The sequence below is a fragment of the Anabrus simplex genome, chromosome 13, assembly GCF_040414725.1.
Source record: "Anabrus simplex isolate iqAnaSimp1 chromosome 13, ASM4041472v1, whole genome shotgun sequence".
Taxonomy (NCBI): Eukaryota; Metazoa; Arthropoda; class Insecta; order Orthoptera; family Tettigoniidae; genus Anabrus; species Anabrus simplex.
This window is the reverse complement of record NC_090277.1, coordinates 98365391-98389464: the sequence shown is the minus strand read 5'-3', so window position 1 is coordinate 98389464 and position 24074 is coordinate 98365391. Positions and strand designations below refer to the sequence as shown.

At 39.8% G+C, this 24074-nt stretch overlaps 1 protein-coding gene across 1 annotated transcript in view; it reads left to right on the top strand.

Moving 5' to 3' along the window:
• The window catches only part of osp (outspread), a 558133-nt gene that overhangs the window by 520177 nt on the left and 13882 nt on the right, over window positions 1–24074 (top strand). The window contains exon 26 of the mRNA XM_067157021.2: window positions 19286–19406. Coding sequence (XP_067013122.2) covers window positions 19286–19406 — 121 coding nt within the window. The remainder of the gene's footprint in view (window positions 1–19285; window positions 19407–24074) is intronic.

Here is a 24074-nt window from a genome sequence, read left to right as displayed (position 1 = left end):
TGCTTGGCCATCAGATGATATAGATGTTGATTCCCATAGGGAATCTGAAATATTTGTCCTGAATGAGCAAATTTATAATACCAATATAAATGGTCCGTTATTGGACATTATAAATTTTCCAGCTAGCTCATTCTTGGTTGCCAGCGTTTCGCCCTCATGTGCTAGGGTGGGCTCATCAGTTGGTACCTAGCACACTTACCAATACGCTGGCTAGTGCATACCGTGGAGGCCACTGCGTAGGCTAACTGGAGCCACCGGCAGTGCCAATGCACTAAGAGACTTTGTCTCATCACTAAAAATTGATGCCTGCTTGGCCATCAGATGATATAGATGTTGATTCCCATAGGGAATCTGAAATATTTGTCCTGAATGAGCAAATTTATAATACCAATATAAATGGTCCGTTATTGGACATTATAAATTTTCCAGCTAGCTCATTCTTGGTTGCCAGCGTTTCGCCCTCATGTGCTAGGGTGGGCTCATCAGTTGGTACCTAGCACACTTACCAATACGCTGGCTAGTGCATACCGTGGAGGCCACTGCGTAGGCTAACTGGAGCCACCGGCAGTGCCAATGCACTAAGAGACTTTGTCTCATCACTAAAAATTGATGCCTGCTTGGCCATCAGATGATATAGATGTTGATTCCCATAGGGAATCTGAAATATTTGTCCTGAATGAGCAAATTTATAATACCAATATAAATGGTCCGTTATTGGACATTATAAATTTTCCAGCTAGCTCATTCTTGGTTGCCAGCGTTTCGCCCTCATGTGCTAGGGTGGGCTCATCAGTTGGTACCTAGCACACTTACCAATACGCTGGCTAGTGCATACCGTGGAGGCCACTGCGTAGGCTAACTGGAGCCACCGGCAGTGCCAATGCACTAAGAGACTTTGTCTCATCACTAAAAATTGATGCCTGCTTGGCCATCAGATGATATAGATGTTGATTCCCATAGGGAATCTGAAATATTTGTCCTGAATGAGCAAATTTATAATACCAATATAAATGGTCCGTTATTGGACATTATAAATTTTCCAGCTAGCTCATTCTTGGTTGCCAGCGTTTCGCCCTCATGTGCTAGGGTGGGCTCATCAGTTGGTACCTAGCACACTTACCAATACGCTGGCTAGTGCATACCGTGGAGGCCACTGCGTAGGCTAACTGGAGCCACCGGCAGTGCCAATGCACTAAGAGACTTTGTCTCATCACTAAAAATTGATGCCTGCTTGGCCATCAGATGATATAGATGTTGATTCCCATAGGGAATCTGAAATATTTGTCCTGAATGAGCAAATTTATAATACCAATATAAATGGTCCGTTATTGGACATTATAAATTTTCCAGCTAGCTCATTCTTGGTTGCCAGCGTTTCGCCCTCATGTGCTAGGGTGGGCTCATCTGTTGGTACCTAGCACACTTACCAATACGCTGGCTAGTGCATACCGTGGAGGCCACTGCGTAGGCTAACTGGAGCCACCGGCACATGAGGGCGAAACGCTGGCAACCAAGAATGAGCTAGCTGGAAAATTTATAATGTCCAATAACGGACCATTTATATTGGTATTATAAATTTGCTCATTCAGGACAAATATTTCAGATTCCCTATGGGAATCAACATCTATATCATCTGATGGCCAAGCAGGCATCAATTTTTAGTGATGAGACAAAGTCTCTTAGTGCATTGGCACTGCCGGTGGCTCCAGTTAGCCTACGCAGTGGCCTCCACGGTATGCACTAGCCAGCGTATTGGTAAGTGTGCTAGGTACCAACTGATGAGCCCACCCTAGCACATGAGGGCGAAACGCTGGCAACCAAGAATGAGCTAGCTGGAAAATTTATAATGTCCAATAACGGACCATTTATATTGGTATTATAAATTTGCTCATTCAGGACAAATATTTCAGATTCCCTATGGGAATCAACATCTATATCATCTGATGGCCAAGCAGGCATCAATTTTTAGTGATGAGACAAAGTCTCTTAGTGCATTGGCACTGCCGGTGGCTCCAGTTAGCCTACGCAGTGGCCTCCACGGTATGCACTAGCCAGCGTATTGGTAAGTGTGCTAGGTACCAACTGATGAGCCCACCCTAGCACATGAGGGCGAAACGCTGGCAACCAAGAATGAGCTAGCTGGAAAATTTATAATGTCCAATAACGGACCATTTATATTGGTATTATAAATTTGCTCATTCAGGACAAATATTTCAGATTCCCTATGGGAATCAACATCTATATCATCTGATGGCCAAGCAGGCATCAATTTTTAGTGATGAGACAAAGTCTCTTAGTGCATTGGCACTGCCGGTGGCTCCAGTTAGCCTACGCAGTGGCCTCCACGGTATGCACTAGCCAGCGTATTGGTAAGTGTGCTAGGTACCAACTGATGAGCCCACCCTAGCACATGAGGGCGAAACGCTGGCAACCAAGAATGAGCTAGCTGGAAAATTTATAATGTCCAATAACGGACCATTTATATTGGTATTATAAATTTGCTCATTCAGGACAAATATTTCAGATTCCCTATGGGAATCAACATCTATATCATCTGATGGCCAAGCAGGCATCAATTTTTAGTGATGAGACAAAGTCTCTTAGTGCATTGGCACTGCCGGTGGCTCCAGTTAGCCTACGCAGTGGCCTCCACGGTATGCACTAGCCAGCGTATTGGTAAGTGTGCTAGGTACCAACTGATGAGCCCACCCTAGCACATGAGGGCGAAACGCTGGCAACCAAGAATGAGCTAGCTGGAAAATTTATAATGTCCAATAACGGACCATTTATATTGGTATTATAAATTTGCTCATTCAGGACAAATATTTCAGATTCCCTATGGGAATCAACATCTATATCATCTGATGGCCAAGCAGGCATCAATTTTTAGTGATGAGACAAAGTCTCTTAGTGCATTGGCACTGCCGGTGGCTCCAGTTAGCCTACGCAGTGGCCTCCACGGTATGCACTAGCCAGCGTATTGGTAAGTGTGCTAGGTACCAACTGATGAGCCCACCCTAGCACATGAGGGCGAAACGCTGGCAACCAAGAATGAGCTAGCTGGAAAATTTATAATGTCCAATAACGGACCATTTATATTGGTATTATAAATTTGCTCATTCAGGACAAATATTTCAGATTCCCTATGGGAATCAACATCTATATCATCTAACCAGCTGACTGAGAGGCTTAAGACACATAAGAGGACTCTTATAGACAAAATTTCAGCACCTTGACTTCTCCAGAAACCATCATCTGTGATAGTTAGATATACAAAATAGTATCCGCATCTGCACTTCCTTCACCCACATCCGTGAATGGTTATCCGCATCCGCGAGTTGTTATCCGCAGATATTGTGAATATTTAACTACAGTATATTACACCCAAGGTATTGAAAGGGATAGATCTGTTAACACAATACAATAGGCCTGATACCTGGTACCAGACCCCCTACAGTGACATGTTTATGAAGGATTTTCTCTAGCGACAACTACAGACGTATTGACCTTTGTTCCTTCCTTCCATTTATTGCTGACAGGAGCCAGTTAGGCTTAGGTCAGATTTAAGGCTTTATGGTCTCAAGGCTCCTTATAATACCATTCTCCCATACCAATGTCAACGCTCGCCTAACCACAAGCAGAAATAAGAGTATACCTGAGTGAAAATCAATAAATATAATTATTTAAAAATTTTCAGCACAGTTATCCCCACTGCCATACAATTTGCATCCGCCAAGGCACTAACTTTGCAGATATCTGCACCCGTGCAGGGCTCTAGTGATAGTGCGACATTAGATCACTAGCAAAAATAAATTTCCTTTCATATCCCTCAAATGTTATTTCAGATTATTGATTCAAGGAAATATGGTACAAGGAAAGTAATAATTGATTCAAGTCGTCTCATTTCTCTTCTTCTAACCAGGTAAGTTCTCTCTGTCTTCTCTACTGTTTCTTTTCATGTTCTCAGTCTTCATGTCTTTCTGTGGGAATGTGTGTGCTCTGTTCTTGTTTTGTTTGCCTCTTAATGATAACATCTTTGGTAACTTGGAATGACTTGATGGCATTATGCAGCTGATAGAGCAAACTAAATATTCTACTTTATTATTGGATTCATTAATTCATATAGTACGGTACACCTCCGTAGCTAACTGGTTAGCATGCTGGCCTTTGGTCCCAGGGATCACAGGTTCGATTCCCTCACAGGTTGGGGATTTTAACTTTTATTAGTAAATTCCTATGATTACATGTAACAAGCTTCAACAGCTTCATTTCAAGTATTTGATTAAATTGCTATGACTCGTTGTTGGATATTTGTGCTATCTTCAGTATTAAAATTCATCTTAGGTAGGGCCCTGTCTTCACAGACACACAAGTCACCTGTAAGGCGTCATCTCGAAAGACCTGTACCAGCCTCTTCAGAGAGCATCTGCCATTATTATTATTATTATTATTATTATTATTATTATTATTATTATTATTATTATTATGGTTATTATCATCATCATCATCATCATTTTCCTTCCAAGTATTGGGCCATGCGTCCCGTTAGGGTCTTGCATTTTTCTTTTTGCAAGACTTGAAAGCAATCAAATGTCCTTCCGACGGATTGCTAGCCTGAAGGAAGTAAGACCATTGGTGGGGCTGCCACCTCTCAGCTAATGGACTAGCTGAAATTAAAGCATTTCCTCCATAATTGATGTAACGGTTATACCGCCGTGACTTGGTCGACAGGGCCTCGTCTGTGGAACAGGTTTGTTCATCCCAGGAAGGTGAGGTTGGCATTTGGGCAGGAGAGGTTGTCATCATCATCATCATCATCATCATCATCCTTACAAGTATTAGGCCATGTGGCCCGTTACGGTCTTGCATTTTCTTTCCATCGCCGGGCTGAGTGGCTCAGACGGTTAAGGCGCTGGCCTTCTGACCTCAACTTGGCAGGTTCGATCCTGGCTCAATCCGGTGGTATTTGAAGGTGCTCAAATACGTCAGCCTCGTGTCGGTAGATTTACTGGCATGTAAAAGAACTCCTGCGGGACAAAATGCCGGCACCTCGGTGTCTCCGAAAACCGTAAAAGAGTAGTTAGTGGGACGTAAAGCAAATAACATTATTATTATTATTTCTTTCCATCGCTTCGTTGGACATCCTGTAGATCTCTGTCCTCTTGGTTGAATTGTTGTTGTTGTTGCTGTTGTTGTTGTTAACAATGTTATGACATCTTCGTACAACTTCGCAGTATGGAGGAACCTATTCAACATTAAATTGCTTACAAGATGTATAATAGACCGCTTCTGGCCCAGGGGCTAATGGGCAAGATGGCCACTATACATGGGCTCTTATGGGACTAACCCACCGAGAGCTGGACCAGCAGCGAATGGGCAAGATAGCGTCTATATATAGGCTCTTATGGAGAAAGATGGCCTAGGGTAGGATAGGCGGTATACATAGGACTTAAGAAGATGGCCTAGGGACTAATGCACAAGATGGTGGCCTTGTGCAACTTCCTAATGCTAGGGCTCCAGAGGCAAGACAGCCGCCTGGGAGGTATGCTGGTGTTGAAAAGGTGTATGTGTTACATAGTGTACTTCAAGCCATTCAGAACGCTAGAAGGTAGAAAACAGCCATTAACACCACTGCGAGGGTTGTAGCCCCGTCTGACCGAAGTGTAGCAAGTTCTCTACACCCTCTGTGAGGGCTCTAGCATCTGGAGGAACCTATTCAACATTAAATTTCTTACGAGATGTTAAGTAACGATGATAAAGGTCTGTAATTTTGAAAACTTGTTTAGAACACTTAGGATTAAGATATAGTAAAAGTTTATTTTGATTAGGTAGCAAACTTTTATTTCGTGGGTTTTTAAATTCAGGATTTGTCAGTAGAGGGCAGAAAAACATGTTCTTTGTAATGTTCCAATTAAAATACATGTACAAAGAAATATTGTATACCGCCCTTAAATGCAGTAAGAATTCAGGTATGGTTTGATGTAATTAGATTTGAGAAACATCTTACCTTTCTTTTCCCTTTTATTGATGTTAAACTGTAGTATTCATCCTTTGAATACAATAGTAATTATCTTCTCTTCGTATCTCAGCGCAACTTATCTTAAATGAGCTTTGTTAATCTAGCCAATCTCCAATTATGAGTTAGCGAAAAAATACTTGTTCAAAATAACTTCAGAATCTTGTCTGAAATATTTCTGCCTTCAGTCCATCATGTCATTTTAAGTGCTCTATAATAATATCCTAATTTGCTGCTTTTGGAGAAGATGTAAACATTAATTTTGTGTATATATGAGAACACATTTCGTTTTAACTCTTGTTTTGATGTTCTCTCTCTTGTACATTATTGTGGGTGTTGTAAATGGGTTGTGGTGCATGAATGTTATTTGTGAGGGCAACTGTTATTTGGGATGAGGGTGTTTGGTAACTTCTTCTGTTTACTAACTATGGTTTTGGTATCGGACATTGAAAGACACAGGACATGTAGACATACTCTATACTTGACAGTTAAAGAAGGAAAAACTCATAAGATTAGGGTGAAGTAGAAGTGATAATTCGTAGAACAGTCAGATGAAATTACAGGAATTTCTTCAATCTCTCATCAAGAATTTGGTGTATTTATTTTTCACCATTTGCACCTTTTTACCACTTTTTCTAGAGCTACACACACTCTTGTTTTGTAGCTATTATGAAGATAGAATAAACAGACTTCGCATATTATCTCAAACTCAAAAATCTTTATAATGCACAACAGGAAAGTGGTTCTACTTATGTATTGAATAACTTCATATATAAAGGTGTTTAAAAAAAAAAACATTGGAAGATTGCAGTGTTGTTGTGCAGACAAAAGTTTTATATGAACATAGGCTTGAAATTTGTAATTCTTGAAATATAAGTATCTGAAGTATTGTAAGCTGGAATGTACTTCATGCATGACAGTGCCCCCACACAGTCTGTGCATATCTGAGCACCTCAGTGCACATCATTCCGATCACTGGATAGCTAGAAGTGAAGAAATTTTTTGGCCTCCATTCTCACCTGATCTGAACCTGATGTAGATTTTGATTCTTGTAGGTAACTTAAAATATTTATTCTGAATGAGCAAATTCATAATTCCAATATAATTGGACCGTTATAAAAAATGATAAATTTTCCAGCTAACTCATTCTTGTTTGCCGGTGTTGCAATCCAATGTGCCAATTTTTGTTCATCAGTTGGTAACTAGTACTAAGACACATGGCTAGTGCATGTAGTGGAGGCCACTTTACAGGTTGCTTGGGGCCTCAGGCCATATTTGCATATTGGGGCAAAATGGTGGCAAAAAAGAATGAGTTAGCAGGAAAATGTATAATTTCCAATAATGGACCTTTTATATTGGAATTTTGATCTAAATCTTTCGGACTTCTTTGTGTGGGGGATACTTAAAGTGTGGAGGATGAAGCAATAGAGGTTTGTCAACTGATATGACCAACACCAGGTATTTTTGAGCCAGTTCGTAATGCAATGAGCAGAACCCCGCAGCGTGATAGGGGGAGGCATTTCAAAGACTTCTTGTAAGGTAAATCAGCGGAGTTCATCATTACAGGAAATTCTGGGTAAATTCTAGCAAATAACATTCCACCTTAGAGTACTTAAAGGTCTTATATCTCAATAATGACAAATTTCAAAACACATCTTTAATTTATAAACTTTTGATGTCTTGTACTTATGAGTAATCTAATCTTGCAATTTGGCCACATATTTTTGAAACACTCTGTATACAGGATGTAGGAATAATGTTGTCGAATAATTGCAAATCAGGACAGTTAAAATGAAGATAGGAGCCAATCCTCTTAACTCACAGTTTTCATCCCGATTGAAATGGTGTAATATAGTTTTTGACAAGGACAAGTTCTGTGCCCCAGTATTCCTTGCAGAGCCCCCATGGCATCTAAAATCACAGATATTTTGCAAAACCTTTTTTTTGTGTGTAGAGATCTACCAACGTTGAGATCCATAAAAATTCAGAGGTAAAAATGTTTGCACAATTATTATTCATGGTGTAACAATAACGCACGGTAAAACTTTCCAGACACATTCGTAACACATAGAAGAAGAAAATACATTATATGGAAATGGGTCCAAAAATGCTTTATTTCCATGTTAGGACCCATTTTCTACGAAGGTTGATCAAACATAAACCGGATATTTGTTCCTGAACATCAACAGTTGATAAGACTGGCCCCGCGCATCTGCTTTGCATAGGCGGAACTGTTGGGAGTGGGGAGAGTGTCCTGTTAGATATTTCCCGCCGTTTCGTCAGTAATGCTCATGATGTTGGAGTAACAGGTGCACCCCTCCACTGCACCATGCATAATTATAAAATTTCTTGCTTGTGCAGGAGTTACAGCGGTGGAAATTTGCCAGAGATTGACTGCACACTTCGGTGATCAAATATTATCAAGGACGCGTGTGTTTACCTGGCATAAAAAGTTCAAGGAAGGACGAGAACGTGTGGAAAATCAGCAACACAATCGCCGTCCTCAGACCAGCATTACAGATGAAAACATTTGTGCGGTTAAAGACATTATTGACGACGATCGACTGGCATGAGTGACGCACAATCAATGCTGCTTACTACTGTGAGCTGTTGAACAAGGCGAGGATTGCATATCGCCGCAAAAGACGAGACCAACCGATTCGATAATGCGCTGCCCCATACTGCAGCTCTAACACACTCCAAGCTACAGGTAATGCACTGGACTACACTTGATCATCCTCCTTACAGCCCCGAACTTATCGCCCTGCGATTTCCATTTGTTCAGACCGCTTAAAGAAGCTCTAGGAGGGCAACGATTTGAAGATGACGAGAGTGTGGAAGACTTCTGCCCAACTGGCTGTTGACACGACCCTGTTCTTTTTACGATGAGGGCATCAAAAAGCTGTCCATAGGCTGGGACAAATGCATTACCAAAGCAGGAAACTGTGTGGGAAATTGTAATTGCCTTGTGTTTTTCAATAAATTAAAAAATTAAAATACTGTTTATATTTAATCCCCATTCATACAACTCTACATGGTAGATTAATCGTAAGAAACTCACAGGAACAGAATTTACCAGCATAGAACACGGAACTCTTTCTCACATGAAAATGTTCAAAATGCCTTCTGTTACCATTGATACATATACTCCTGGGACACATCCTGAATTCAATGCGATGGCGGTTTGATGCATGGAATGAATTAAGCCCCCAACTAGCGGCGAGGATAGGGAATGTGCTGGCTGCCGAAGCCTGTCGCACTCCTCTGGGGCAATGATAAATGATTGACAGATGAAATGAAATGTTAAATGGAGAGTATTGCTGGAATGAAAGGTGACAGGGAAAACCAGAGTACCCGGAGAAAAACCTGTCCTGCCTCTGCTTTGTCCAGCACAAATCTCGCATGGAGTGACTGGGATTAGAACCACGGTATCCAGCGATGAGAAACTGCCGCCTAAGCCAAGGAGGCCACTCAGTTGGCTCGGAGATGAGTAGAAACTTTCCAACTGCTCATCTAAGAATTGGAGATGAGGAGATCGATATTGTAGACAAATTCCAGTACATATGTAGTATTCTGTACTCAGAAAATTCAAGAGATTAGCAACAGATTACAGAAAGCTTCCAAATTTTATAATGCTGAACATCAAATACTTTGGAATGAAACATTTCCGTTAGTTTCCAAGATTAGCTTGTACAAAATATATCTGGTACATATATTGATGTATGGTCTGAAAGCAGCAACACTTACTGCATCAACAAAGAGTCGTCCTTAGGCAACAGAAATGAAGTTCCTTCATTCTTGTCTGCAAAAAACAAGGCTAAAATAAGGAATGTGGATATCTGATAACAGCTTGATTGGAAAGAAGTCTGCTGGAGACACTAGAAATGAAGAGATTGCAATGGTATGGTCACATGAAAAAGGGTGGACCCCCACAGGACTTCTTGAACATACTTCGACTCCAGTATTACTGGGAAGAGACCAAGAGGAAGACCTTGTGATATTTGGGAGAAGCAGATTTTCAAGAATTTTGAAATCAGAGACGTAAACTGGTGTTGCATATATGAACATCATCTGTGGGTGGACAGGACAAACTGGAAGAGGCTCATATACAACTACACCCGGCTTGCTGGAGTGAAGAAATTATGATTATGATGTGTCCTGAAAGTTTGTCTGTCTGTACCTTCCTGTTCCATCCTGTATATTTGTCATTCTTATCATCATTCAAAAGTAAATTGGAACAGAGACTAATCAGAACAACTGCAACGACTCTCATCTGATCAATTATGGTTGCAAAACTACATTATGTTGCTATCCCCAGTTGACTCTGGGTGAACATTGTGAATTTGAGTTGGTTCCTATACCTACTGTAATTGTCTTGGACCCTGTTGTGATTATTGCACAGTATTTATCTTACACTCTGTATATGTTACCCACAAAACCTAAAACACAAGGTGTTCATCTTCAGTAGTGTTTTTTGCTGGTCTCCTCTGTGGGAATTAACGTAGACTGGGTTGTAACTTTGAAATATTTCCAAAAAGCTTTTAACTTGTTGGAATTCTTGTCTTTCTATCCTTTTTATGTGCCAAACTTGTGGTGTCTTATTTTTCCGGACTGGTTAGAATAAGATGAAGGTACAGTCAAACTTGAATACAATAGATGAGATGATGTTGCCATGCCATGAAATTTTTCAGAGATGATGACATTATTGTTTTTCTTGACACGATTAGATAAAGGAAGAAATTACTGGTCTGTTTTAATATTCGCTCCAAATCTCGTTCACTGTTTAAAGATATACAGTACTTGGGAATTTTTTTCACTCTCTCTGTATTGCAATTCATAATAGCCTCATATATGTATGTATATTTAACGGGGATACTCATGGGCTCACACACCTTACTGGCCCTGCCTAACTCTGCTTTTTGAATTATGAAATCGCTCAGCTATTATACCCCTCTACATAATTTAATTAGAATGTCTAGAGATAACTTTTCAAAAGGCAAAGCACAGCAAAGCAAAATCATCTCCGTACAGGCCATGAAGGCCCTTGGAGGGGTGGAAGGTAAAGGCTTCCACCATTCGTAACCTCGGTACGTGATATGGTAGAGTGGTTAGCTTTACGCCCGGCCGCCTTTGCCTCCAGGAGTTAACCTGGTACTCGTTTCCGATGTAGGCTGAGTGAACCTCAGGGCCATATGCACCTCCGGAAGTGGAAATCTTGTTTCTTAAATTTTACAACTTCCTGATGGGGAATCAAACCCACGTCCTTCCGGGCGAACCGAGAACGCCTTTACCACCTCGGCCAGGCAGCCCCTATAGATAAGTTTTTAGTAAATCTAATTCTACACAAATTTTCCATTGAATGTTCTTGCTGAACTAGCCTCCTTGGCTCAGACGGCAGTGCGTCGGCCTCTCACTGCTGAGTTCCGTGGTTCAAATCCCGGTCACTCCATGTGAGATTTCTGCTGGACAAAGCGGAGGTGGGACAGGTTTCTCTCTGGGTATTCCAGTTTTCCCTGTCATCTTTCGTTCCAGCAACACTCTCCAATATTATTTCATTTCATCTGTCAGTCATTAATCATTGCCCCAGAGGAGTACGATAGGCCTCGGCAGCTGGCACAGTTCCTATCCTCGCCGCAAGATGGGGGCTTCATTCATTCCATCCCTGACCCGGTCACTGACTGGAAAACAGTTTGTAGGTTTTCGTTTTCATTCTTGCTGAACTATGTCCTCAAGTAAAAATATTACCATAGGAATTTTAGGGTTGTCGTGTTCTGGTTATAGGATTAGGTACAGTCATTATGTGACGATCTTTCTTTTCATGCTGGAATAGTCAGTATTTGATTTCCCTCTAGGGTGAGAATCTGATGTAGATTTTCATGTAGTTATATTAGACTTCTTTTTATTGAAACGTTAATCTTGACGTGTATTAACTGTTGTCTTCGCGTTTGACTGTACGAGTAGTTAACGTAGTGCACCACTTTGTTTGCACATCTCACTAGTAGACGTCTTGTTGTTGGCAATTGATTTGGAAGAGCAATAAAAAGCTCCTGAATTCTCGCATAACAACTTATTTCAACTGTGTAATGCATCTGCCTGGAAACTTGATATGACTTGAATTTGATGCGACTATTCATCGCTTAGTTTTGTGATGTATTGGCAGGGTAAATAAAATAAGCACACTACTGGTAGTGTCTGTTTTATGTTTTATTGACTAACTCTAATAATTACTTGCATGACGACACAGGCAGACCAGGACCACAACTTAGGCTAACGTAAATCACACTCGCTTTTTCACAACTGACGCTGACGTTCTGATTCATTTCACAGTCATGGTCACCGTCGCTGTCACAGCCCGCGCACAACAGTCTTTCAAATCCCGTATGATGTACACTGTCCATTCAGTCTAACAATCTTTGCCCACTGTCCCATGCCGATCGCACGTCAAACACAGTGCTTCTTCACTGCAGAATAACCGAGAGACTCAACTCCTGTGATGACAGATAAACAAACAGAACGGGCACTCAGTTTCATGGACAAAACACTCGGAGAGACTGCCTCCTGAAGTCAGGCTGAACCTCATCTCGGACTGTCACTGTCCACAGCAGTACTTACTCTCAGACTGATCTGATTGCACTCGCACTGAACTCACAACTCTAACTGAACCACTGAAGCCAGTCAGACCAGTCTTAAATAATGAGGCTAACCCTACTGGTTGCTTCGAGAGAGGAAATGCCTCCAGAGCTCTCTCAAAAACAAATGCTCTGGGTGCACCGTTGATCCTTCTCATAATGCTGGAGGCCTCCAATGAGGTAACGGTATGATCACAATAGGCTGGCCAATGTGCGCCTGATTCTCTCCTGATAGGTTTTCTATGTGGCGAGGCACTAGCTCGGTTATGTCACTCGCAGCCAGGTTCAGGCTGAGCTGTTCCTTCCACAGCCTTACTATGAAATGGCAGAACATGCCTTAATATTCCTGATCTCCAAGTCGTCATAGAAGTTTTCACTGCAGACCATGTGTTCAGGATCTTGATTTAAAGACTTCTTACCACACTGAACCATCTCTGAAATGTTACCTCTATTTTTAGCTATTTTCGGTCTAACAAACAGGAGTTTATTGTCAAGCATGTTTGCTCTGGACCGAGAAACTGCACCATTTCAGGATGCCAGACTGAGTTATTTGTTTATTTACGCGAGTCGGAAGTTATACAAATTTTAACATGACATAATTGTGTAAAATAATGGAATATGTGTTATAAAAGAACAATTGAGTAATTCCATCACTAATGTAAGGGTGTATTCTGCCCGAAGGCAGGTCCGAACCTCCGCAGAGGTGTGCCTGAGCCAGAGTTTACGTACGGTACGGTGGCCAGTTCCTTTCCGCTCCTCCATTCCCTTACCCCCACCAACAGCGCGTGGCAACCCATCACTAAGAGAAGAAAATTAATCTTTGCGTCGGGCAACAGCGACTGCATTTTCTTCAGTCTTCAATAACTCTGCATCATAGCATGACTGAGTTGATTAGATGATAAAGTACCAGGGTTGGCGGGTTTGATCCCAGCTCAGTCTGGTGGTATTTGAAGGTGTTCAGATATGTCAGCCTTGTGTTGGTAAGATTTACCATCACTTAAAAGAACTCCTGTGGGTAAAAATTCTAGCAGCTCAACATCTTCAAAACCCATAAAAGTGGTTAGTTGGATATACAACTCATAACAATATTACTCTCTCTCAAAGAAAATATTACGGTCTTCGAGAAGTCTATATGGGACTTCTGACTTAAGAGCCCACAGCTCCTAATATACTAGATAGAATGGCTAAAAGAAGACTTCTTCTGAGGTATTTCACTGAACATTTGGCTTTTGTGACATTCCATCCTGTTCTGTCAGCTGATATATATTCTATGGAACAGATTTGGCAGTTGCGCTGCGATGCACTGGGCAGTTATTGATGAAGTCAGCTACGCAGTTTTGATCACGTAGCTCTGAGCTTGCATTCAGGCGATAGTGGGTTCGAACTCCACTGTCAGCAGCCCTGAAAATGGTTTTCCATGGTTTCCCATTTTCACACCAGCCAAAATCTGGGGCTATACCTTAATTAAGGCCATGGGCACTTCCTTCCCATTTCTAGGCCTTCCCTATCATGTCGTCACCATGAGACCTCTCTGTGTGGGTGCGACGTAAAGCAAACTGTAAAGTTAAAAAAGAACACTGTTGGCAGCACTGAAGACTGGTTTCTGTGGTTTTGCATTTTCGGGAGGAAGCACAATGGCGGCAACACCCATCGCTTCATTGCCTTTCGTCATTTTCTTTCTGTGTTGCTCTGGTACAAGCCTCATGAAGTCTCTCACTGTGATCCGCCGGCAGCTCACTTCTGTAGTGAAGTCATCTACAGCATTTATTTGTTGCATCGGTTTTCTAGCCTTTATTGCCTGGAGAAATGTATTAAATGTAATTAAATGCACCTCTCGAGCCGATAAGCATTATTTGTCTATTTTCTCCCCCAGTTTGCCTTACACTTCAATGCAGAGGTTTTTCATGTGCCTTAGTTTACCTCGGATTCTGTACAAACCAAAAATAGTCCCTGTAAAACTCCCGTTCTCTTTAGTTCATAAAAATAATTTGTAGCTTAGTTTCTTCCGCATTTTGTCTTGAACTTAAATTCTGAATTTCATAAATTTGTGTGCCGGCGTTTTCCCGTGATGGTGTTGAGTAGCGCCTTTCCATATGGCAAACCTGTTGTCATAAGAGCAATACTGTTTTCTTAATGTACTGAGGTAAAATGGCATTGAATTTGACAGAATTTCATATACTGCCTCACCAATTCCTGCTCACTTCAGGTCAGCAGTCAGTGGGACATACCATGAAAGATGTTCCACTCACTTTGAGAATTAATTTTAAATGGGCTGTCTCATTGTAGTGTCGAGTGCTGTTAATGCAATGTACAGAAGAATCTTCTATATTTCTTCGAGTGGAACTAACTAATTAAAACCCCATCAGTTATGTTAAGACGATCCTCGTATGAATATGATGCATTACACAGTGGAGAAATATATCTTGCTTATACCAAAATAGATCATTGTTTTTAAGACGTAGCTATCAGTAAGACTGTACCAGTAAGTTATTTAGTTTTAGTTTTGATTTGTTTTCCGTATATATATTTTTTGACTGGACTGTATTGTTAAGTTTTGTTTGTATTAGTTTTGACTGTACTATACCTTGATGGACTCTGGCTACCTAGTAGTACTGTCTCTGTGGTGTAATTTACTAATATGACAGAGAAGAATACCTTTATGTGCACCCTGGCATGTTTACTTACTGTACATAGTATAAGAGGATGTGAGTTCCATTGGTCCACATTCGGACCACAGCAGCCTGATATGAGCTTTTACCTTGATGTTTCCTTGCATGTTCTTGTCCACAGATATCCTTCTTTATTATGACCCCAAGCATTTACAGTTGCTCCCTCCATTAAAGGGCAACTTCTTCTTCTTCTTATTCTTCTTCTTCTTGGTCGTGATTTCACATTGAAAGCCATGACCCTTCACACAATTCTTTGAACAATACTCCACCGAATCCCGCGGTCTTTTGCTGTGTATGTTGTTCTTTCACGTGGCAGATTTGTTAAACTCTTTATCTGGTCAGTGTAACAGTTTGGGGCACGTACCCTCAGCTGTTTTCCATCAACTATGCCCTGAATGATATGCTTCTCAATGCCATCTCGCTGGATGACATGGCTGAGAAATTTTGAATGGATAATTAGGAGCAGGCATGTGTTAGAGGCAATCCTTAACTCTTTCAGAGTGGATTCATTTGTTATTCTTATTACCCATTATATTTGTAGCATTCTTCAACAGCATGTCATCTCGAGGTCTTTGATTCTGCTATGGCACGCAACATTTATAATCCAGGACTTAGAGTCATACGTGGCAATAGGAAATATCAAATCTTATATCAGTTTCTTCTTTGTTTCCTTGTTTTCATATTTTTTGTTAGACTAGATGATGCATTCCTAGCCATACCTAAATTTTGCCTTCACAGTTTCTCTTACGGGAAATGCAAACTTCTAGGTAGACTATTTCTTCCTTGAGATCTACCCGGTGGGGAAAATAAAACTGGCATGGAAAACAGGAAATACTGGAAACTAGGATTTTGATGCACCAGTTGATTGCTGTCCCATTGTTTATAATTCGGATAACTTGGTCTAACTATGGTGACAATGCTATGCATGTTTTGTGATTGACTTTGTGACACCCAGTCAGCAAACTTCTGACCTAAACTGGTAATTGTCCCAGTTCTTTGTTTTTTCTCTTACTGGATGTACAAAATTTGTATGTCTTCTTTCTCTGTTACGCATGTTGCACATTGATGTTCTTTGTTGTATTTGTGTCTAACATATCTTAACATTGTGTGCTCTCTACCTTGGGACGAAAAATCTGCTCTTTCAAAGGAAGGAGCTGCTACAATTGATTACAAAATATCGGACATAACCTCAGTGAAGAAGTAACTTCAGTTTTACAAGATAGTTTGATGGTTAATTTTTTTCTCACTTATTCTTTTTCATTCTTTTATTGAAATTTCCCCTTTGATTTCATTCTTTTCTCTCTGAATCATTTTGAACTTACATTTTCAAACATTAAACTTCAAATGATTTTCAAACACAGGATAGAATTCCCTATTCTGTAATATTCTTTCTGTTGTTTTTCCTTTTCCAATACCATCTGTTCAAAGAAGAGTAGAAACATCATTCTATTTTGTGTCTGGCTCCATAGTTAGCATGCCGGCCTTTGGTCCAGTAGATCCCGAGTTCGATTCCTGGCCAGGTCAGGATTTTAAAGGCCTTTGGGAGTTGCGATCCCATCGTAACAATAGCCTAAAAGTCAGTGATGGTATAACATCAACACCCCAACCTGGCAGGACCTGGATAAGGGGAAATGATGATGATGATGATGATGATAACTTAGAAAACAGAATACTGTTTAGTAGGCATACTTTGTCCTTGTGGCAGCCTCCTCATGGGGTAAGTTGTATTAATAAGTAATAAATTGTCATTGGTAGGGCTCTATCATCACAGATGCGCAGTTTGCCTGTACGGCGTCACCTCGAGAGACCTGCACCAGACCTCTTCGAAGACCATACGCCATTATTATTATTATTATTATTATTATTATTATTATTATTATTATTATTATTATTATTATTATTATTATTATTATTATTATTATTTATCTTGTTTTGTGCTTCCCATATCAGGGTTGCCATATCATGGATGTCAAAACACTGGTGAACCATTCTTCTTCCCCCCCTCCCCAAGAAAAGAAGTCTTAATACAATAGTTCAGATGTGTGTTTTTCATAAATCACACAACTACTAAAAAGTTGCTCACAACCTCTGTTTATCTTTATCATCATCATCATCATCATTGAGAAACATTTCCAGTTTCCTGATTGATTGAGGTTTGTGAACTGAACCTCTTCCATCCCTTTTGGTCTAGATGGATCATCTCATTTTCAACCTTCATCCAGTTATCTTCACCTTGGTTTGATCTCTCTGGACATAGCTAGTTTGTTACTTGCTGCCGCAGTCTTAACGTGAACACATTTTCTTTATTAACCTTTATTCTCTCAACTTACGACAAAAATGGGTCCTAGATTAATTTCCTGAGGGCGCATATCTAAAGACACTATTGAATTTAGTACTGCGATTATAAAACTTCAAACCCTTTACCTTCCAAGAGCTATAATTTTTTATCACAAAGATTGTTTCATTAATCATGGCAACTATGTAAAATTGTACGAACATGTGGGAGCACAGTAAATCCATTGTATATGTTTGAAAATCTGTGTCATTCTCTACCAAATGTCACCGAGAGATTGTGTGTGGTGACTAGTTAACACAACAGAAAGTTTGTGTGCTACTGGCTTTGTTTCAAGATGGATGTAAGTAAAGTTGAACGACAGTCATATGTGAAAATTGAAGCTCTTCATGTCAATGTCATATGAAGCTAAGAGAAGTGTTGGGTGATAGTTCTTTGCTGTATCCGACTGTTGACTCTTTCAAACATAGATGTGTAAGGGAGCGGACATACCATGTCGCCCATGGTGGCCGTTAACCAAAAAGTGCATAACAGAAGACAAGTTTTGGATTGTACGGGAATTATCCACACACATATGCATATTCTGTTTTGACAGTGTTCCGAATTTTACAACAGGACTTGCATACGTATGAGGTTTGTGTTCTTTTTGTACACAATAAAACAAAGATTTCTGTTATCTTTTATTTACCCTTTGCCATTACCCCAACCCAGTTTGTTCTTAACATTGACTAGCAATTTCCCGTTGGCTCTGCCCGCAATGTACAAAGTATGGTGTTGATCGTTACTATCCTCACGGATGTATTTGCAAAGTTTCGAGTTAATGAAATAAAGTACATGGTCTGCTGTGGTAATAGAATAAAGTCCCTCAGAGATCTTCGTCATGGAGACAAATGTACTCATAACTTTTCTCAGAATCTACCAATTTAAGTAGTTATTACCTCAAAAGAAATCGCTTGATTCACTGAGTGTTTTAGACCAAAACGAACTGCGTACCTCAATTAGAACGAAAGATATGATTGCTTCAATGAGAAAAAAATGTTGAAGAAATGAGACATCAAATTGAATGTGCACTCATAACTTTACTCAGAATCAACCAATTTGAATAGTTAAGAGCTGAAATTAAAGAGCTTGATCCACTGAGTGTTCTTAGGCCAAAAAAAACTCCGTACCTCAATTAGAACCAAACATATGATTGTTTCAAAGAGACAAAAAAATTGAAAAATTCAAATAATTTGAGGAAGGCAAAAGTTAAGTGATTTATAGTGCCTGATGACAAATCTGTGCATGAATACCTTTCAGTTTTAAAAAAATTATGGAAATTGACCGGATAGAATGGCCGTACTGACTGACTTTAGTTTTCATCAATTTTTTTAATATATAGATAAGAACATTCCCCTGCCTTCAAACACATGTAATGGATTTACATTGCTGTTGCTTTAGTGGAAGATATAACAGAGTTGCCATGACTTATCAAATGACCCTCTTACTAGACAGGCACAGGCTAGTGACAGGCTTAAGATTTAACTGACTACTACGGCACTTCCATTCTTTCACTCCTTCTCCTTCAGCTGGGGTTACGAGGTAAGTTGCGTTAGACAAGGACAGTGTAGCCCAAGAGTCCATCGTGACCTGACGTAGACTTGTGTGTAGCGTGTTGCTTGTGTTGTTGCACTAACAGCATGGGTCCGAACTGAGTGCTCTGTGTGCACATTTGTGTGCCGAGGGCAGGCGAGGGGACAGGACAGCTGCCTGGAACAGACTACAACAGTTGACAGCCTTCTGGCCGCCACGTGATACAGGTAAGTTTGTATCTCTGTGTAGGTGTGTTAGTTAATGCAGTCATCTTAGTGTAGTTTTAGTGTAATTTATTTTCCAGTAGAAAGTTACACTTGTGAATAATCAGAACATTCTTTTATTCTGTCAAATTTCTGTTTGGAAAACTTAAATGATCATGAATATGTCTTTCAAATAATGCGGTGCAATATAAGAATCTCACGTTTGGTTTGTTCTGTATTGACTGTATAATATAAGAAAGTATACAGCGAAAAGGTCCACCGTATTCAGTACACAGTACACAAAACTTTTATGTCTTAATTCTTATAGCTTTCTTTCAGGCATATTGTACTGATTACGATGGACCTTTTAGTTGTACAGTGGAACCTCGGATTGCGAGTAACTTGGTCTACGAGTGTTTTGCAAGACGAGCAAATATTTTAAAGAAATTGTGACTTGATAAGCGAGTGAGGTTTCGCAATACGAGCGTCACGTGTACGTACGTTTCCACCTCCCCTGTGCCTTTGTTTTCCCCTCCCCCTGCCACTCTCTTTCCTGGGAAAGTGTGTGTAATAATTTCCCGCGCTGGACTTCAGTTGGCGTGCCTCGCTCGCATAATCAACACCGTACGAGTGTACATGTTTTGTTTCTGTCATCTGTGATATAACTGTTCTGCAACGATGGGCCCTGTGAACGAAAAGAAGGCTAAAAGGGAATTCGGTCGGAAGAAGGAGACGATTACAGTGGATGAATCTGTTCAATGACAATGCAATGTCACATTTTCGTGAAATCCTCAAAAAGAGGCAAAAGCAACAATATTGGACAGGTTCCTCGTTGAAAAGAAAACACTTCCAATGAACCAATCGATAGCAGTGATTCCGTTAGTGAAATTTGTGCTACACAGTAACTCTTCTCATGTCATCTCTCGTCTCCCTCACACCAACAATGATTTCATTGTAAGGTAAAGTGCAGTTTAATTGTTTTACGTTATATTTTGTTTTAGAAATGTTGTGCGAATAAATGTTTTTGTGTTGCGGACGAATCATCCGAGTTTCAATAGTTTCTTATGGGAAAATTTGCTTTGATATACGAGCGATTTGGATTACGAGCATGTTGCCGGAACGAATTATGCTCGCAATCCAAGGTTCCACTGTATATTTCCTTGTAATTTATTTGCATCTAACAAATAATTTTTGACAGACATCTGTATGGGATTTGGAGTCGACATATGTAGACTTTTGGAGAAATGAATTTCATTTTATGGGTCCGTATTGAACTTTGATTAAACCAAATTAAAATAAGTGAGTTAACAAATTATTAAATAGTGTTTATTAAATAAACAGTTAATATATTTAGAAATAAAATTCGGGAAACTCAATCGTCAAAAGTTGCCAGTGTGCAGCATGGGCTCATCAGTTGGATACCGCACCTTCTCCAAGACACTGGCAGGCTAGCCAACTGATGAGCCCATGCCGCACTCTGGGCGAAACACTGGCAACTTGTGACGATTGAGTTTCCTGAATTTTATTTCTAGCTATCTCAATCGGAAGCCATATTTTGGTCAAGTTAATATATTTGTTCAACTCCTGTTTTAATTAGGACATTACTTTGCATATATGCTCAGTTCTACATCCCATCAAGATTAGAAATGATTTAAAATGTAAAAGTGTATCTACACTTCGCAGTGATACGAAGAATAACAAAAGACTTGTTCTTCTCTGCTACAACAACATTAATGCATGTATGTCCAATTCCATACCTTGTCAAGATTGTGAATTTCGACTTGTATCTACATTCTTGAATACTACAAAGAATACTAAAAGACGACTTCTTCTCATATATTCCCACAGCTAAGTGAACAAAAGTGTTTTAAGGAAATTCTAAAAACATTTTTTCATAGTGTTTTAAGTCCATCTTTAAAAACAACTGTGTTTGAAATACGTTGTTCTACATGCGATATGGCTGAAGATGACCTTCAAACAGGTCAAAACTAATCCCATTAAATGTCTATTTAATAAACACTATTTAATTTGTATTGAAAAGGTGGATTTAACTCACTTCTTTTAATTTAGTTTAAGTGTAGAGTTACAAGATTATTAGAATCATTCCGTATTGACGGTTTTCACTTTACAAAGGAAAAAAAATTAATGTATCCTCCTAATTCAATACATCACATAGTTCCATAAAAAAATGGAAATGGAGTATGGCTTTTAGTGCCGGGAATGTCCGAGGACAAGCTCGGCTCGCCAGGTTCAGGTCTTTTGATTTGACGCCCATAGGCGACCTGTGTGTCATGATGAGGATGAAATGAGGATGAAGACGGCACATACACCCAGACCCAGTGTCAGCGAAATTAACCAATTATGATTAAAATTCCCGACCCCCGCCGGGAATCAACCCGGGACCCCTGTGACTAAAGGCCAGCACGCTAACCATTTAGCCATGGAGCCGGACACATAGTTCCATAATTAGATGGAGTAATGAAATTTAAACATGTTTTGACTTGTTCGAGCCATCTTCAGTGAAATAAGGGGCGGGGTTTAAAGTAAATTTACATAATACAATCTAAAAATGTGCCAAAAAACAAAATGAAATCCAAAAGAGACATGACGGAAATAAAAACGCACAGTATACAACATTTACATCAGATGGAGCAATAAACAACTTGTTGCAACAAAATTCAGTGACAAAAGGTTAATACAAAACATATTTGAATCTAAAAAGTGTGTTAAACCTAAGAAGAAAAGAAATGAAAACAAATGATACAGATGGAAACGAACAATAAATGCACATAGCGAGATTGTGGACCTCTTAGTCTCAGAATGATAGCCTGAATTTTTGACACAGTAATTTCATCCCGTTTTGAATTATTATAAAACTGAAATTTTTTTGGGAATCAAACCCTGGACCCCTGTGACCACAGGCCAGCACGCTAACCATTTAGCCATGGAGCCGGACAGCCTGTTGAAGATGTATTGGGATACCAGAAGATTAAAGGAATAAATCTGAAAATCTGCCACTAGGAAACAACAACAACATATTGAAAATATGCAGCAATAATGAATGAATGAATGGATGCACTTCTTTCCCAGTCACGGACGACGTCCAACTGAGTAGAGCGTATTCGTTTATTGTAATCTAAATCATTACGTGGAGTTAGATTTGAATCATATTGGCTCAACACAACTAAGGTTAAGTTAGAAGAAGATTCCTTAGTTGTGTTGAGCCAGTACGGGACAAAATATGAGATTTATAAGTTAGATTTGAATGTACTAAAAAAAATTCCAAAGATATTCCAGTTCATTAAATGTTACAATAATATGCTGTAAGGGGCAGTCAAATGAAAAACAAACACCTGCCATAACACACATTCACCACGAAAGGTGGCAACACTGTTGTTACTTATCGATAGTGCCATCACTGTGGTAGGAGAACTACATAGTGACAACTCAAAGGTGCATGCAGTTGTTGGGTTACGTCTTTGTACATGTGCGGCCTGGTCTAGTGTGCTCGTCCAGTTGTAGAAACAGAGGCAATCAAAAAAGAGCAGAGAACTCTTGTTCATTTTCTGGTGACTGAGATTCCTGGAGTATGCAAAACTCATTGCATATCTGCTGTGCATGGCGAACACTGCATTGTCCGTGACGAGGAGTGGCATAGGAGATTCTGAGAAGAGCGCACATCACTGCAAGATGATGCTCGCCTAGGACAGGCCCATCCAGCCATTACTCCTGATGTGATAGTGTGGATCAATGGCCTTATCAGGGAAAACTGATGAATTACGGAGGAAGAAATTCGTGTTCAGGTCGGGATTAGCCATGGCATTACAAGTAATAAATCTCATTGTAGACCGTATTGGACATCAGATTATGAACTTTAAATTAAGAATAATAGTTAACACCACCTTTCCAATACTTAACTTTCCTTATATTTATGAAATAAACATTACAACAGGCATTGTAAGATGGGATATGTTTCGCTTAACTGTCGTAAGCATCATCAGCCGAAAATAAATCTTAGCCTACAATTAGGTCACGGCTCCAAACCTAGTGTCCTTAAAATATGTGGTACCCTAAGAAACAACATTTACATTTAGAAAATCAAATAGGCTTAAAACTAGTGTGAAAAAAAAAAAACAACATAAAATGTTACAACATGGCTAAGAGAAAAACACACAATCGTGTTGAAACAGAGGATAAAAACAGAAAGTACAATACAGAACTGGTAGTGAAATAATTAAAATCATTAGGGATATCATTGCTACCAGTCAGTCAATCAGAATGTTCAAATATAAAACAAGGGTGAAAATATATAAGTGTTCATCATGGCTAAGTGAGAAAAAAAAAAATGTAATCGTGTTGCCAGAGGTTAAAAACATATGGTACAACACAGAGCTGGCAGTGTAATAATCAAACTCATAGCTGCCAGTCAGTTAAGAAGAATGTTCATCATGACAAAAAATTATGATTATATTCTTTTGAATGAAGAAATAATTAAATCACACTCTTGTATGGATACGTGAGACGGGCAAGAGAAATCACATATTGTAGCAGACATGGAGTAGTAACACTTCAAACAGGAATTGATCACGCCTGAAGCTGCTTCATTTTTACTGGGGGTTCAAGATCGAAACGGAAAAAATAAGATGCCAAGTGCGTGAACTGAAATCTGAAAAATGGAAAAAGGAAAAAGAT